At 40.3% G+C, this 17,028-nt stretch overlaps 1 protein-coding gene across 1 annotated transcript in view; it reads left to right on the forward strand.

Annotated features, from left to right (window-relative positions):
- Window positions 1–16,230, forward strand: part of LOC116996144 (carboxypeptidase Z-like) — a 34,895-nt gene extending 18,665 nt beyond the window's left edge. The window contains exons 7-11 of the mRNA XM_033059311.1: window positions 5,710–5,868; window positions 10,020–10,155; window positions 11,230–11,369; window positions 13,965–14,064; window positions 15,759–16,230. Coding sequence (XP_032915202.1) covers window positions 5,710–5,868; window positions 10,020–10,155; window positions 11,230–11,369; window positions 13,965–14,064; window positions 15,759–16,111 — 888 coding nt within the window. The 3' untranslated portion in view covers window positions 16,112–16,230. The remainder of the gene's footprint in view (window positions 1–5,709; window positions 5,869–10,019; window positions 10,156–11,229; window positions 11,370–13,964; window positions 14,065–15,758) is intronic.
- Window positions 16,231–17,028: the final 798 nt, after the last annotated feature.

Here is a 17,028-nt window from a genome sequence, read left to right on the forward strand (position 1 = left end):
ATGAATTGAATCAGAGTAGAATAATGACAAATCTTCAAAAACACTTTTCCCCCCACCTCTGCCTTCTTCCCAGGCTTAATTTTGCACCTGAATTCTATACCTACATTCACCCCTGTGGTGCAGAGGGACTGAGAATGGGGGCTGTGGTCAGTTCATCACACATTGCTCCTTCCATCAGAGGGGGAGGGCTCCTCAGACCCTTCCCCTGCTCAACATGGGAAGGAAAGGATGGAGATCTCCCTCCAGCCATGTGCTCACTCTCCCTCTGTGTCCAGAGGTGCAGGGTTGCGCACCCAGGCAACACTGAGAAAGGACAAATATGTCTTTGACCTCCATTTTTGTGGCAGTACGTGGTGCAAACTGTGAGCTTGTTTCACACTGTGCAGCCCAGAGACCCTGTAACTCTGGGTTTCCTGGCTCTAACCTCCTCTCTCTCCAAGTCCTGCTTTTGCCCTGGTTCTCCTGCTGACCTGTGAGAGAGATGGTCAGTGGCAGGCTGTAATGGGTTAACTGCACTACTTAATTAGTGGCTTGTCTTTATTTTTTTTTTTCACTCAGAGTTAGGATTAAAAACACAAATGAGATTAATTTTCTCATGTTCATACTTGGTTGTTATTAAATCTTATCTAAAGTACTGAGAGTTCTGCAACATTTCTAGCTACCAGCTAAAAACTAGCAAAGTGGAGATAAATCTAGCTATTCACAAGGTATTTTAAAGCTAAACAACCCAATAAAGATCTAACACCTATATTATTTATAGTTTTGACTTAATCACCAAACACCTGTGACTCAGTGCAGCACTATCTAACCAAAAACTAGTACCTGAAAGCATGAAGGAAGAAGAGAGAAAGAGGTAACGACTAAGAATCTTCATCTTGTCCCATACCTATTACTATATTTTAAAAACTTCATATTCAAAACCTTTTACCATGTAAAATTACATATTTTTATTCTAACCACACACTGATGCCTCTTAACTCCACTACTCAAATTTGGAAGCCCTTTCCAAGGTCCCAAGTTAAAAGGAGTGCTCTTCTGGGGACCAGCATCCGAAAGCACAGATAGTTCAAACCTCCCAGGCCTCTGGGTTCCAACAGCAGGCAACCACTTTCAGCAGTCATTTTTACAACCATATATTTAGCTTTCTTAAAGGCTGTGTAACATCACAGCAGTTTATAGAGGGATGGGTGGAGACAGCCTAACATTTCTCTCACAGCTCCCACCACAGCTCTGCCCCGGCTGCAGCATCACCCTGGGTTATCTGTCACAGACAAGGGACCACAACCACCCCTCCCCACCTGAGCTCTGCCTCAGTGGGTGCAGACCTGGGGTTACAAATACATCACTTCCCCTGCAGACCTTTTCTTTTTTTAAAAAAATAAATAAGATGGCCATCCAAGGTACTATACAGAGCATCAAAGCTTAGGGAACTTCCAGGTGTTCTGCTGGCCCCAAAGCTGGTCCTCACATAAACAATACTCCAAAAATCTCTAAATCCATATGCTTTACTGAGCAAATGAGAGAACCAGTGGGCCTGTGGCCTTGGTGGCACCACAAAATCTCCTTCCTAACTGTAATTTTCTGTGGTTCACAAAGTTGGCTGCAAGTGGTCTCACAGTCTTGTGTCTCCTCTGCTGATGGTACCACAGCTGTCCCTTAATGAGCCTCAGTTTTGTCACACAAATAAACCCATGGCTCTTACAGTGTTTCTTTGTGCTTGTAGGAGCATTAGGTTGAATCTTTCAACACCAGCCTCTCCCCTTTCATTTACTCAACAGTGTTTTTTATCTGCCTTATTAAAGTAATTACCTGAGTGTTGCAGGGCATTATATAAAGATCAGGAGGCAGAAAGCAGGTCTCAGCCAGAGCTGCTGCTCCCTGAAAGCCTGGCTTCCTACAGCATGTTTTGTTCCCACTTCTATGAATTATTGTAATAAGTGGTCTGAGGGCTCAGACTGACTGACTTCAGACTTCATCTGAAATATAGTCAGTTCAATTGTCTTGGTTCAAACAGAATTCGGAAGTCTATGCCAGTGGAGGCTGGCATACTCTTTAGGAAAATTAGTCTGACTGCTTTTAAAAGGGAAAAAAGAAATCTTTGAAAGCCATGGAGACAGTGACTAATTGCACTATAATTGACAGAAATGAGATTCAGGTTTAAAAAGGGTACTGGCCCTTCTCTGTACTCATGCAGAAATAATTTAGCTGTTTTCTAGTTGTGCTCTGAATTGTTCTTGTGAGATGGGTACTTTAAAATTGATCTCATCTAACTTAAAAGCAAAAGCCCTGGTGAAAAAAAAAATTAACTCCACAAAATCCACATTAAAGGAAAAGTCAAAAGCCAGAGTGGCATAGATAACATCTGCTATCATCTGGTGGAGCTGAACCAGAATATGCTCATTTCAGAGCCTTAATCACTGATGTCACTGAAATGTTATTAGGATAAAAATAGCGACATTAAAACTCCTGTTTTTTCACAACATTCATTTCAGACACTGCCTCTGTGTGACAGCACTGTCTTGGGGCTTATGCCTCCTAGTTTGGAGGACAAGTGTCTACTAAGAAAGGCAGGAGCATCTCTTTGAAACGGGGAATGTAAACCCCCTCCCTCCAAATTATTATAATTTTGAAATCAAGGGGCTTTCAGGCAAAGATATGGGAATTAGGAATAACAGTTCTTTACTAGTGAAATTAAAATAGAAATACAGTACTACAAAGAAACAAACTCCAAACCCTGACAAAGTCAGAGTACAACCTGACACCCCATCAGGCAGGATGTTGGTAGCAGTCCCATTAAATGGTGGCTGCATCCTCCTGCAGTGACAGATGTGGCTCAGTTGGAGCAGTGCTCCTGCACAAGGTGCAGTTTCCCTCCAGAGGTCCAGTGATGATGTGCAGAAATCCAGTTTTCCTCTGGATTCCAGTGGAGAAAGGGGCTCCCTTAGTGTCCCAAAACCTCTGTTTTTATCTTGGTAAGAAATGTTGGGCTCTTCCCCCTGGCTGGAGCAACTCCCAATGGGATGCAGTAATTTTATCAGTCACACAGTGGGACTCAATGGGCCATTAGCAGAAAATGACTCGCTGGAGGAAGGGTGGGTTGTGAAAAGATAAAGAACAATGCCCCACCTGGTTTCAATGGATGGCCCATTAGCAGAATATCTCCCTCGGAGATAAGGATCACTGCCCCCACCCTCAACAGATGGTGGTAGAATAGATACCTTTTATCACACTGTGTATTATAACCCAAGACAAGGTATCTGCTTAGCCAGTTGGCTGATCAGGATGAAGGAGTGAAATCAGGAGCTCTCAAATAAAACTGTGCATTTTATTCTTGTCCACAAAATTGCAGAAGCAACTTTAAAATCTTACCAAGGCCCAGGGCTGCTGAAAGCAGAGCTGATGCTGTCTCTGGCTGGGCGGCAGGAGCTGGGGCAGCTGCAGCAGGACAGGGAGCTGATGGGATTTTGGGGCAGCAACCTCCTCAGAAGTGCTGGTGCTATGGACTTGGATGGTGTGAGCTTGTTCCAGTGCTTAGCCAGCCTGAGAAACTCCCAAACTGCCCAATCCATGGGGCAGCACTGGCACTTACAGCCCCTTATAAGTCACTTGGAGTCTTCTCTTCAGAAGAGATGGGCTCAAAGGATGAACTTCCAGGGTGCAGGTGGAAGTGGCTGGTTCAGTCCCAAGCACTTCGGGGATAAAGATCATCATCAGATTATCCCAGGACACTGTAAAAAGGCCAGAAAAACAAATACTTTGGTGTAGATAGCATTCTTTGGACACTTTGATGTTTCTTGTCAGGAAGCTTGGGGTCTGCTTGCTTCTGCTTCTGCATTGTGTAAGTGGGTGTGTGAGACTGAAAAAGTCCTTTCCTTTTGGAATGCCCTTTATCTGCCTTTTAAAATTGTTTTTTTTTCAACACCATGACCTTCCTGGAAACTCTCAGTTTAATCTTCCCTATTATGCAAAAAATCCCTTGATTAGGTTTCTGGTGTGCAAAGTGCATTCTGTGTGTTCCTTAGTTGATGACTTCACCTGTTACACCCCATTTTTTAAGTTGCCTCTTTTTAATGCCAAAGTTGAAAGGGTTGTGACACAGACTCAGGCTGATAGACAAAATGAACCTGGCCTGTTTCTCTTGGGGATCAGTGGCCCAAACCGGTTTGTGTTCACATGCTAATCACAAACCACTGATTTAATGATTCACCTTGCAGCTGTGGGAAACTCAGGATCCCGTTTCTTCCCTAGTACAGGGTACAGCCTTTCACATTTGCACTCACTAAAGGCACCAGTTCAGGTCAATAGCTGAAGAAGGGCATTTTAAGGAAACCCAAAACCTAGAAGGACTCAGTTAAAAACTATGTTATCTGTAGGTAGGTAGTCTCCTGCTTAGGTCAGGAGTAGACAGGGCAATATCTTCTTAAATCATTCCAGGTAAAACTATGTTTAAACATGGCTTTTTCCTTGGCTTTCTGCCTCATTGGTGGAGTTATACTACACCCATGGTGCACCTTCACAGTGTTTTTCTCTGCTCCACACCTGGGTTTGTGGATCTCCAAAGGTTTTTTTAACAATAGCAGATTAGGGTCTGATCCAAAGAAAACAGGAATTACTATTGTTGTAACACAAATATGTAGGTCTTTAGGAGCTTTATTTGGATGGCTTGATAGTTTTTATCTTGTTTGTTCTGGATGATTTTTCCCTGCACACTGTTAGCCACTAAGCACTCAGGATCCCTGGCTGTCTGGTTTTCTGACAGCTGATGGAGTCAAAGCAAGGGGTGATGAGCAATCCCTAAAGCAGCCATAAATAGATGCTGGACTAAGTTCATCACAAGAGATATTTCTTATTTTTATAAAACCTGCTTAGCTGCAGTTGTGCAGGGTCCAGATGAGCTGCCTCTGCCCTCCTCAGGTTTTTCCCAGGTAACTTTCCTGAGCTGCAAGGAAAAGAACCTCAGCTCTCCAGGGGCACTGGTGTGAGTCTGGGCTTGCGGGGACCGGCCGCCAGATGCCACTGTTATCCCTAAGAATGAACTTACACCGAAGCTGGTCCCACAAAGTACTCAGAAACGGGCTGAAGGAGCTTCCTGCATGGCTTGAACATCTCCTGGAGTCTGCTGCTCTCTCCCTTGGCCGCTGTTACTGAGGAGGGAATGTCAAAAACCTCTAAATTTGGTGACTTATTTGCCACGATTTCCTGCAGGCAAACCAAAGGCAGTGCTGTGCTTTATATGTATTAGTTTTCATTTATTTACAGATTAACCTGGACCTAAGGGTAGCAAATGTATCTTCAACAAGTGATGAGAATTATCCCCCAATTCCAGTTTATCCATTCAAAGTCAATCCTGCTGATTCAGAAATGAAACTAGATAGGGAGTTAGGTAAGTAGTGTTAAAATGCCGCAAGTTTTCCAGCCTAAAGTACTCCCATCATCAGGAAAGTGTCCCTGTAATGAAAAATTACTTCTTCTGTCAAATTTTCTCTTTTTTTTTTTTTTTCAGTTTTTCCACAGTGAACAATGTGTATCATCCATTCCCTGGAGAAAACTGATTTTCTGCCCCAAGGAACTTTTGGGGTGGAAGAACTAAAGAGCTTCAACATGGTCCTTTCAAAAGTCTCTTCTCCACTGGGCTTCATCCTGTCCAGGATGAAATCTCTTTGGATTCATTCAAGTCACAGCTTTTTTTTTTTTTCTCCTGTATTTCAGGTGGCCCCTGAGACAAAAGCAGTCATGAAGTGGTTGAGGTCTATCCCATTTGTGCTCTCTGCCAGCCTCCATGGGGGTGAGCTGGTTGTGACCTATCCTTATGACTATTCAAGGCATCCTATGGAAGAAAAAATGTTCTCCCCTACACCTGATGAGAAGGTAATACTGTTTTTGCAGGGTTAGGATGTGGTTCCATTTGTGGAACTATGGAAACATTTAATAAATAACAAACTTTGATAATTTAGATCGTATACATGTGTTTATATGTATGCATGTATGTATTAAATATTTAATAAATAACATATGCATATAGATAATGCAAGTCTATATATATAACATGATATCATCTCATTTGGGTAGAGCTGATGCTAATAATGCCAAGATCAAGTGTTCAGTCCCCACAGAAGCCTTTCACTTAAAAGCTATACTTGATGATCCTTGTGGACTCCTTCCAACTCAGAATATTATGTGACTCTGACATACCCTTACTTAATGTACATTAAAATATAGGATTGTTCACACGCTATCAGCTTGATCTGGAAAGATTTACCTATCTTTTGGGATGCCAAATATGGTTTCATAAAGCACAGGTTAAGAAAATGCAAGTTTTAATTTTTAAAGGGAATAGGCTGTGTTATTTTTACCAGTGGTTTCCAGAAGAGAAGGAACAAGCCTGATCAGAAGTGTTATTTTCCTGTGGAATCTATAAGGAGTGGGGGAAAAAAGATTCATTGCCATATGGTGGCAGCCTTGTAACATTTATTCCAGGTCAGAGGAATGGGATCGGTTTCCCCCTCTCGTCCCTGGAAAGTTTCTCATTTGGGACTCACTGTAAATCTTCTGTGAAATTTTTTGCCATCTTTCCTATTTCCCTTTGGTTTCCTCAATCTAGTATTCATTGCCGACATGCCCACCAGGAGAACAGCCAGCTATTCAGCCTTCTAGCGTGTGCTAAAAATGTCTGTGGCCTCTTAAGAACAGTGGTTCTTTATATAAACAAAGAGCAGTTGAAAATAGTCAGAAGTTGATCTTTGACTTGAAGCATCCTTTATCTTAGAGCATATCTCTAGACTGACTTTTTCTGAAATGACAGTTCTCACTAACACATATTAAATATTTAAAGATGTATGACTGTTAAACATTTTCTGTATCAATCCATTTCTTCTGAGCTGTACAATGCCTGCTGACTATGTGTGTATGAAAATGATTTAACAGTAAAATTAACCAGGCCCTGCACAGCAAAAAGCCTGTGTAAGAAATATCTGGTGGGTGCTAATGCAAGCTGCAAGACCTCTTGCTGAGCACTGGGGGAAATCATAAAATTGTGCTTTTACATCTCATTGCCTGGGCTAGGGTTATCCTGTGCATAGGTGGTGAAGGAATATGGCCATGTGTGCTTTATCAAGCAGTTCACCCCTGGAATGGAAGTACAGCAGTACTTCCATCATTTCCACTCAGGGACAGTGTGAGTATTTTGAGTGAGAGGATTCAGACAAAGAGCTTCATCCCAGTGCAGTGCACAGCTGGACAAACCCTAATGGCACTCCTGGCTTGCAACACAGTAAGACAGGGAACCCTACAGAGGTGACTGCTGCATAGTCAGTGACTGCAAAGTCTGGGAATTTGGCTACAAATCTGGAAGTTTAGAGCATACAGGGGAGGTTGGGTATGTCCTCAATGAAAAACTGATTTTGCAAATGACTCATCACAGGAACCTTAACAGCACTGCTGGTGTCACTTTAAACTTTGCACAGAAAGATATAAAACATGTACCTGTGAAGTGACCTGAATTTAAGTAATGTGATCTACAGCTGCCTGCAGGGAGCCTGCCTGCCAAAATTCAGCAGTTTGGTTATTTGCCATACATTGGCCATAACCATTGCTGTGAATGCTCTCCTGCTACATTTGCTATGCAAGAGGAAACTTGCAGACCAAGGTGAAATGTTGCAGAGCAGATGATAGCCAGATATTAAAAAATCAAATTTTGATAAATATATTCAAATCACATTTCTCTATATCAAAATGCATCTGTGCTTCCACATCCCCGTGTCCATCATGGTGCATGTGTGGAAGCACAAGGATCCTCTCTTTCCTCAGCTTCAAGACACTGCAGGTTTCCAATCTCTTTTTGGCCTGCCCCATAACCTGGGCCAGTACTGACTGAGAGAAGGAGTCTCAGAGCTGGACCATGTCCTTACACTCACATTCTTGCATCTGGTTCAGCCCACCAAATTAAAAACTTTCCCATATTTTGGGGTTGATGGAGTGGATGTTTTAATGCTTTGTGTTACACGAGAAATTGAATTCTGCTCACCAGAGCAGAAATATCCATACCAAGTTCACTCTCTTTGGTGACTTTAAACACTCCTTCCCACTGAAAAGCCAACCTGTGATGGTCAGTGGGGTAAAAGTGCTGGCTGAGGTAACAGCACTGACCTCACTTAACTGAGTGAAACCTCACACTGCCAGACACAAGGATTCCTCTGTTTTCTCCTTTTTGTTTCTATATATTATACCTAAAAATCTAAGTTTCCTTGATGTCCATGACTGGTCATACATTAGTTTCTAATTGACAACAAATGTTTTGTTATCCAGGAATTTTTAATGATTTCATTTTTTTTTAAAGCGTAACTCTTTGGGGTTTGTTTTGTTTTTGTTTTTTTTTTGTTTGGATTTTTTTTGTTTGTTTGTTTTTTGGGTTTTTTTGGTGTTTTGTAATAGATTTCACTTGCTTTTGCAATTCTCATTTTCTCTTCTCACTACCACTTGTCTTCTTTCACTTGAATTAGTGGCCAGGCAAAAACCTTATGCCTCTTGGTGTGAAACAAGAGGAGGCTTGGTCACTGGAAATAGGACATCTGCAGATGTCTTTGTAAAAGGTGAGGATCATACTCCTAATTCCCATAGGCACCTTCTAAAGTTTATATCAAATACCTTCCATGGAGGTTAAGAACTGGAACCCAAATTCCTGTGGAAATTAAGGATATCGAGCCTGGCACTGAGCCTGGCAGTGAAAATTCTTCTTAACACATTTTACTAATATCTATTTGAAGGACAACTTTGAAGGACACTTAATTTTCTGATCTGAGCAATATTTAGACACATAGAAATTTAAGGGGGTTGCAGAAGCATTTTGTATTAAGCCTGGATTTTTAGTGTCTTCTCATCAGAAGTGTTTCAGTAAAGTGTCTTTACACTTACATTAAACTCTCTTTCCACCTTTCCTTGGTCACCTATCTGATCCCATAATTGGCTCAGCCATGTGATTATTAGAAACAATCACAAATATCAATCAATGTTGTGTGCCTTGTCATTTTGGTCTTTATCCTCAAGGAGAACACTAAGATAAAATTTTAGAATCACTTCTAAAACTAGGATTTTAGCCACCAAACTTCTTGCACACGTTGTCTTAAGAAATATGTAATAAAACTCATGGTAATGGACAGTAGGATCAAGTAGCATCTGATAATTGCTGTAATTTCAATGTTGAAATCGAGAGTCTTGCCTTAGCAGATGAGGTTCAAATAAACAAAAAGGAGAGGGAGGATTTTTGTGCAAAGTTGGAATAACCATGGGAGAAGAAGGACAGGAACATGATTCAAATAAATGGTTTCTTCAGATAACTGCTCTTTCTTCTGTCTTCACTACAAGTTCTGCCACTGCTCCTTTCTGTGTGGTGACTGCTCTGCTCTTCATCAGTGACAACACTCTTTGGAAATCAGTGGTGACATCCTACATCACCACATCCTAACCTTCACTTTTTAGGAATGGTTTCTGCCCCACACATAAGCAGCTGTCTCTGAGATCAAACTGGCAGGTTTTCCTGTGTGAGTGATAAGTGCAAAGCAAATTGACACTGACTATTTTAAGCAGCAACACTCAGTGTGAAGATTTAGTTGGGCTGAAGGTAATATAGGTATTTTTTAAGGAGTAAAAAATATCAAAAACTAAAACAAAACCTAAAGGAGGCCTGAATTTCAGCTTTAAAACTTGAAAAACTGGGACAACCAAAAATGTCCTCTACTCCCACCCCAGGTAGATTGAAGACAAGTATAAAAAAATCCACTGGTATTTAATATGGTGTCCCTGGATGAATATATTTGATTGCAGTGAAGAACCCTAGAGAAGAGGACAAATCAAAATTTCCTGGTGACAAATGAAACTTCCTTGCAGAGCAATTCATCATCTCCTTCAGTCACGAAGATGCAGGGTGGCTCATTGTCTGGACTCACAACAGCAATAGTTAATAACAGCAATGGCAAAGTTTTCAGTTTGTAAAAGCAAACATATTTCAATCCTGTCTGTTACAGGTGTTCAAAATGCTGGCTAAAGCCTATGCAGATGCACACCCCGTCATCTCGGACCAGTCCGAACTTCGCTGTGGTGGGAATTTTGTAAAACGTGGAGGTATTATAAATGGTGCTGAGTGGTACAGCTTCACTGGAGGTAAAACCACTTTACCATCATATCAAGTGAGGTAAAACCTCTATGTGACCTATATAAGACACCAGGGTTTGAACAAAATGATTTTATTCATTTCAGTTTGGTTAAAGTCCTACCCTGCAAAACATAATTTGTAGGGGATTTAAGTAGTAAAATCCATGTTGGTAATGTTTTTATGCAGATAACATGGGATGCATTCAACCCAAATGGGACTCAAGGAAAATTAACAAGTTATGCAAGGGTCAAATTTGTTATATAATATTTTTATTTTCAAGTCTGACATGTAGAAATATATGCTTAGTGCTATGTTCTCATTCCTTAGCAGCATGAGTCTGAATTCTCTTGTAGACTATGAATGTGCTGCTTTCCCATCTGTTTAAATAATTTTATTTTTTTTCAGGGAAGACTACAACAGAGACAAACACCCAATTCATTTGCGCTTCCGTTGTTAATTTGATTTCCCCAATAATAGTATTTTGTTTTCTTTAGAATTCCTTCAATACTGGCAAGGATAAAATATCAGTGTTCATAAATTTTCAACAGTGCTTCAGTTGTGTTTTCCAATAGGACTCAGCATGATCCCCAAATAATTATGTTGAAACTAGACATTTGGAAAGCTTTGGGGCATGCGTGAGAATTAGGTTTAGATCTCTGGCTTACATTCTTCCCAAAATTATATGAAATATCTTTTGTACAGAAACAGTTTTGAACATGGTAATGGCAAAAGGTCATTTCTGTTCTGGTGACCCTTGGCAATCCCCTCTGATACAGCCGATTATACAATTACTGTGATTAACCAATCTTTATTGCTCTATTGCTGCTTCTTGGCCAGGTGAATAACAACGTAAAATTGTGCTTTTTTGCCTGAAAGGAGTATCATTGTTATTAGTAAATTTATAGTTGAAACAAGTTGTAGAATTCTGAATTTGTTGAGCACTTTTTATATATTAGCAAGCACTTTTTACAGTGTAATAATCCACACCAATGGGGACAGCATTCAGCTGACTGCAACAGAAAAGCTCCAGTTAAAAACTACATGGCTGGTCATGAGCTCTCCTCTTTTTTTTGAACCTACAGGTATGGCAGATTTTAATTACCTTCACACAAATTGCTTTGAAGTTACCATAGAGGTAGGATGTGAAAAGTTTCCTTTGGAGGAAGAACTGTTTACAATCTGGCATGAAAACAAAGGTGCCCTTCTGAATTACATGGAAATGGTACTGCTCTGCTTTTACAGACCTTTTTGCTGTCTGTTTTTCTTTTTCTTTCTTTGTCAAAAGTAATTTCTTTGCTGTTTTCCTGGTTAGATGATGCTGAATCAATCACCACACTCCTCCAGGGGCCCCAGTGCCTCAGTTTGTCTAGCAGGACACACTGGTGGTATTTAGTCTATGCTGCAGAAGGGATTGAGATTGAGGACTGCAGAGGCCTTGAAAATAGTGAGAAAGGGAATTATCTGTAAATACTTTAGGCAGTATTTTTCATCAACTGTCAAATATTTAACACTAGAGAAAACCTGAATATTCAGAAAAGTATGAATCAACCTTCCACTTGAAGACTAAAGCAACAAGACCTGCTCTCCAGAGAGCTTCATGAAATTTTCCTTTCCATTTTCCATGTTTGTGTTCCAAACCCTACTGTCCCACTGCAAGAAATATAGATTCAGCTAAAATCTTGCTAGAAATTCCATTTACACACTTTCCATCTTGATTTCTTTATGAAAGTAGTTATTAAATATTTGAAACCAAATCTTCTAAAGAACTGTGTGTCTCTGAGCATTAAAACATACCATTTAAATGTCATTTTTAATAATAGTTTTAAACTCAGCAAAAACAAATACCTCATTGACAATAAGTAAGTGAGCACAGAAACAGAAGTTGCTCATCTTTCTCTCAGCCATTAGTAGATTAGCTTTCTGTCATGCCTTATTTTGATAGAGTATGCAGTAATTTAAAATTGTTAGGAGTGTTTTTATGGCTCTTCTAAGCAACCTCTTGCTACTTGTGGTAAGTATTATCATTCAATAAAGTCTACAGTACAGACCACCAAACTCATTTCGTTTTACAGCTGTCTGATGAAAATGAGTTTTAGTGAATCCAAATGGAGCTGGGTTAAATCCATATATATTACAATTGAAGTCTTCAAGATGTAAAGATTTTATAGTGTGAGATACTGTAGAAGTCTGTGCCGGAAAAGCTTTTTGAGTAAATGCAGGACAGTAAGCAAAACAACTTTGCAGATAAGGATGACTGAATTACCCCCGATAAGGATTAAGTCTGCCATAACCAATTCAAACTTTTCTTATTCTGATATATACCAGGCTGTTTGGTGTTTGTACAAATCTACTTGCCTTAACACACAGAAGTAGAATTCATTTTCCTAAACACTGATCTGTTCCCCCCATCAGAAACAATATCAAAACACCCCGCCAAACTCATGACACCGACTTGAGGATAAATTTACCAAAGCAAACCAAAGCAAGATTGTCAAAGAAATTTCAGTTTTGTAATTTTTATCCTGTCATGTTATAATTGCAAAATTATTATTGAAGCTGGATGAGGTCATACGATTTTGAGTATGTCTACACTGTAAATTGAATTTGAGTCTGAGATGACTCTTCTGACCATATTTACGCTATATCCATATGATAAATCCCCAAGTTCATGCTGCAAAGCAAATTGCAATGCTTCATTATAAGGGATAGTTCTCAAATCCTTATATTGAGCTGTTCCTAAACCTTCCAATGAATAGCTTCACTCAGTATGGAACAGCTGCTTAGCAAGAGCTGTGACAACACAGTCTCAAATTAAAAACTGCTCTCACTAGTGTAGACTTTTTTTTTTTCAAGCTTTGTATTATCAATTACTGTAAATTTGGATACTTTAATGGTTATTTTTAAACATCTTTATATTCCAACTGAAAAGAAAATATGTTTTTCCCATTGTTTTGATGCTTCGTGGGTTTTTTCTTTTCCTCTTTTGTGACAAGGAGAAGGGAAACTGAGAGGAAGAGAAAAAAGAAGGTGGGGAAATGAAGTAAACAAGTCAAGTTGGTTGTAGCTGTTCAGAGAAAAAATCAAAATGAAATTATTTGTCATATAGATTTTCTGATATAAAATATTTTAAATTTGAAACACTGTAAAAAGAAAACCTTAAGAGATTTGATGTTTAAATACTTGGAACTTTTTTCTGTTTTGTTTTATTTTATTCCAGTAAGTTGTTTGTGCTCCTCCTTGTATGACAGAATTCACATTGCTCTTTAGTTTGTCACCGAGCACATTTCTCAACAGCTCAAGCAGCTCAGTTCTGTGCTTGTAGAGAAGGGGAAATGGGTATCATACACACTGCTGTCATGACATTCTGACAGGCAGTGAAGTGTAGGCAGCAGAGTGATGATGAGTCACAAGTACCTGAAGTGATGCCTTCTCATTGTGTCCAGAGCATCACATTGGTTTTGAAAGCTTTAACTTTTCATTTCTTTGTGGTTCTGTGTCCAGGACAGACATTCAGAAACAGTCCTTAAATACTGTGGTCAGACCATGAGGTGCCAGTGATTTGTGCAGAGAAGGGTCTCTCAATGCAGAGCCACATACCTATCCCAAAAAAGCTCTGGTTCCATTATCCCTTTCCCTCAGTCACCTTAGACCTCTCTAAATAGGGAATGTGATCTGAAGGGGAATTATCTCCTGAGAGCCTCTGGATGGTTGACTCTGAACTTTTTGACAATTGTTTGCTCTCTACAAAGGTTTCCTTGTGATGAGAAGGTGGTATTGTAATAAGTGACTCCCATCTAACTTGGCTTTGCTTTGCCAGGTTCATCGGGGGATAAAAGGAATTGTGTCCGATAAGTTTGGCAACCCAATCAAAAATGCTCGTATTTCAGTCAGGGGCATTCAGCATGATGTCACCACAGGTAAGATTATTAGTTTAAGATTTTTCCTGGGGCAGAGTGAAAGTACTGAGAGCTTAACCTGCGAAAGTATTGACATGGTTGGTAGAAATGGCACCTTAATGGAAAACTCAGGCTCAGGTGGGGGTTCTCTTCTAGAAGAAGAAGAGAGAAGATGTGTCAAACTGGCTGCTAAATCTGTGCTGTCTCTGGAATGATGGATTTCTTGATGTGCAAAATTTCACCTGGAATAATCTGCTGCCCACCAAAGCCAGTGTTTGGGGAAATATGGCAAGCTCTGCTCAGAGGCTGTAATCCAGCATGTGGAGATGTGGAGCCTTGATGGAATAAGTTAGTTGAGATATTGTGAACATGGTGTACGTAGTACTGTAGGATCCTCTCTGATTTTCACAACCAGAATAGTTGCAGAAATGGAAGGGTCCACAACCTTTCTTGTTCATGTGGGAACGCATAAATTTGTGCAATTTTTGGACAATTATTGTTAGAATATTAAATTATGTCCACTTTATACCAGTCACCAACTGATAAACACATATTGGGGCATATACAACTGTTACTTTTCACAGTCATAAAGTTCTGAGCTCTTAGGCTGTCACTGAAATCAATGCTTTCTTTTTATTATTGATTTCAGTGAGAACAGGGTAGGCCATAGAAGTGCAAACTAGAAGATATGAATGGTTACATTTTGCTCTAATGATGGTTGTTGAATCAATTTAGAAAGCCAGAATGGCTTATAATGTAGTGGATGTTTTCCAGCTTTCAAAAAAACTAGCACTAGAGGGATACAATAGTGGAGATGATGTAGATTCTTGAGGCTGGTGGGAGACTCTGGCATGAATTAGGGTCTTTTTCAAACTTTTCCCAGCCAGTGGCTTCCCATTGGCAGTGGACCTTTAAAGAAGTAAGAATTAAATAAAAATATGTTTACAATCGTAGGAAAGAGTATTTGTTCTGAGTTAGGTGGGGTTAAAAGTGTCATATGGTTAAAAAGTTTTTTGATTTTAGTGTTAAAGAGAACTAAGAAATTCCACGAGAAAATAGTATTAATGCAACACTTACTGAGCTAAGAGACTTGCCATTCAAAATAAAAGGAAATATAAAATGATGAATAAATTTTTCAGTTTTAAAGCTCCCTGCTTTTGCCTGCAGGGTCTAACCTTCAGCTGGAGAAAATTTGCACCCATTTTACACTAATGGCAATTTATACCAGCTGCAGTTCCAGCTCCATGGTCTTACATGCGAGAATGTCTGCAAAGTAATTGAATGTAATTTAATAAAAAGAAGGATTTCTTAGCTCCTTAGACATTCTATATATATATGTATATATATTGCAGCCTGGATTCTGATTTCACTTTCTTAAGTTTCACATAGTTTTAAATTAATTTCTTTGGGAGTTATTCCTTGTACCCTTGGGAAAAGCAGCATGAAGGAAAGCATCTCTTTCCTGTGATACAAGAACAGCAGTTACTGCCATTTTGTGTGTGAATTTTACTCCATTAGCTCCCAAAGGCCAGGTTTTCACAGGCAAAGCCACTTCTCGTCATCTAGAGTTCACCTTCAAATATTTTCCAAAATGTGAGCTGCTCCCGCGGCCCACCCCTCAGCTGTTTGAGCCGGGCGTGCGCCCACGGGCGCGCGTGCAGCCACGGAGGCCGCGAGGCTAAACCTGAGCTTTGCTGTGCTTTACCTTCCCCAAGCTGCCGATGGAGACTACTGGCGACTCCTGCCTGCAGGGACGTTCATCATCAGCGCCCAGGCGCCGGGCTACAGCCGGGTGATGAAGAGGGTGACCATCCCTGCCGGGATGAAGCAGGCCGGGCGCGTGGATTTCGTGCTGCGGCCCGCCGAGGCCTGGCCCAGCAAGCTCCTGCGCCGCTCCATGGAGGACGCCCACGACCCTCACGACCCGCTGGAACTGTTCGACCCTCACGCCCAGCACAGGCAGCCCGAGGCTCGAGGAGGGTCCCCGGGCAGGGAGAAGCCCTGGTGGTGGTCGTACTTCAGCTCTCTAGACCTGCACAAACCTCTGTGGCTGCTCAAGCAGCGCTGAGGAGCATGGCCGCGCTCGGCTCAGCTCGCTCCGGTGCCCTGCCACTCCACTCCAGACGCCCTCGCTGCACTCGGCCATATTTAAATGTTTCATTTGAAAATATAATATTAATTCAAGCACGCTTGCTTCTTTTGTTTTCTCTTCACACACAACTGAGTATATTCAAGTGGGTTTTTAAGTATTAAAGACAATGGTGCATATCCATTCAAAGGCCAGATTTTATGCAGTTTTTTTTTTCTTGGTAATGCTCTGTACTTCTGCCCATGTAGTTAATCATCACATTCATTATTTATTAGGTTCTAAGTACCTGCAGGAAAATATTCCTGATCCTTTAATGCATTTTTGTACATGTTTTAATACATTAATGATAACATGCTAAAAACAACATTCAGAAACACTCAGCAAACTCTTCTATTTTCCCTTTTTATATTAGCATATTAAGTTCATTACCTCTTGTAATAACAGCTCAAAATGTAGGGTCTTTTTTTAATTTTAAATGTTTTTATAAATTTAAAAATAGGCTTTTAATGTATTTAGCAAAATACTGGAAAATGCCTTTTCTGCTGGAAATACACACATCCTATAAATGTCTGTGGACATAGAAAAATAGATGAGATAATTCATGAGGCATTTAGGTTAAAGTGTGACACACAGTAAAGTTTTTAACATCATGCACTGTTCTGAGCCTATGTACGCGTTGATGAAAAGAAACTTGCAGACATCAAAGAAATCAAACTTCTTTTCAAGACAGTTGAGTAAAGGTCAGTGAATAGTGGTCTTGCAAGATGCTGTCCTCTCTCAAATATCAGAAGCAATGTATTTTTTAAGGTGATATATAGATATATATATTTATATATATAAAGAAGTCCTTGATTTTGATCAAACACATGGGCTCACACTTCCTTTTAGCCTGAACT

The sequence above is a fragment of the Catharus ustulatus genome, chromosome 5 (genome assembly GCF_009819885.2).
Source record: "Catharus ustulatus isolate bCatUst1 chromosome 5, bCatUst1.pri.v2, whole genome shotgun sequence".
NCBI classification, from domain to species: Eukaryota; Metazoa; Chordata; class Aves; order Passeriformes; family Turdidae; genus Catharus; species Catharus ustulatus.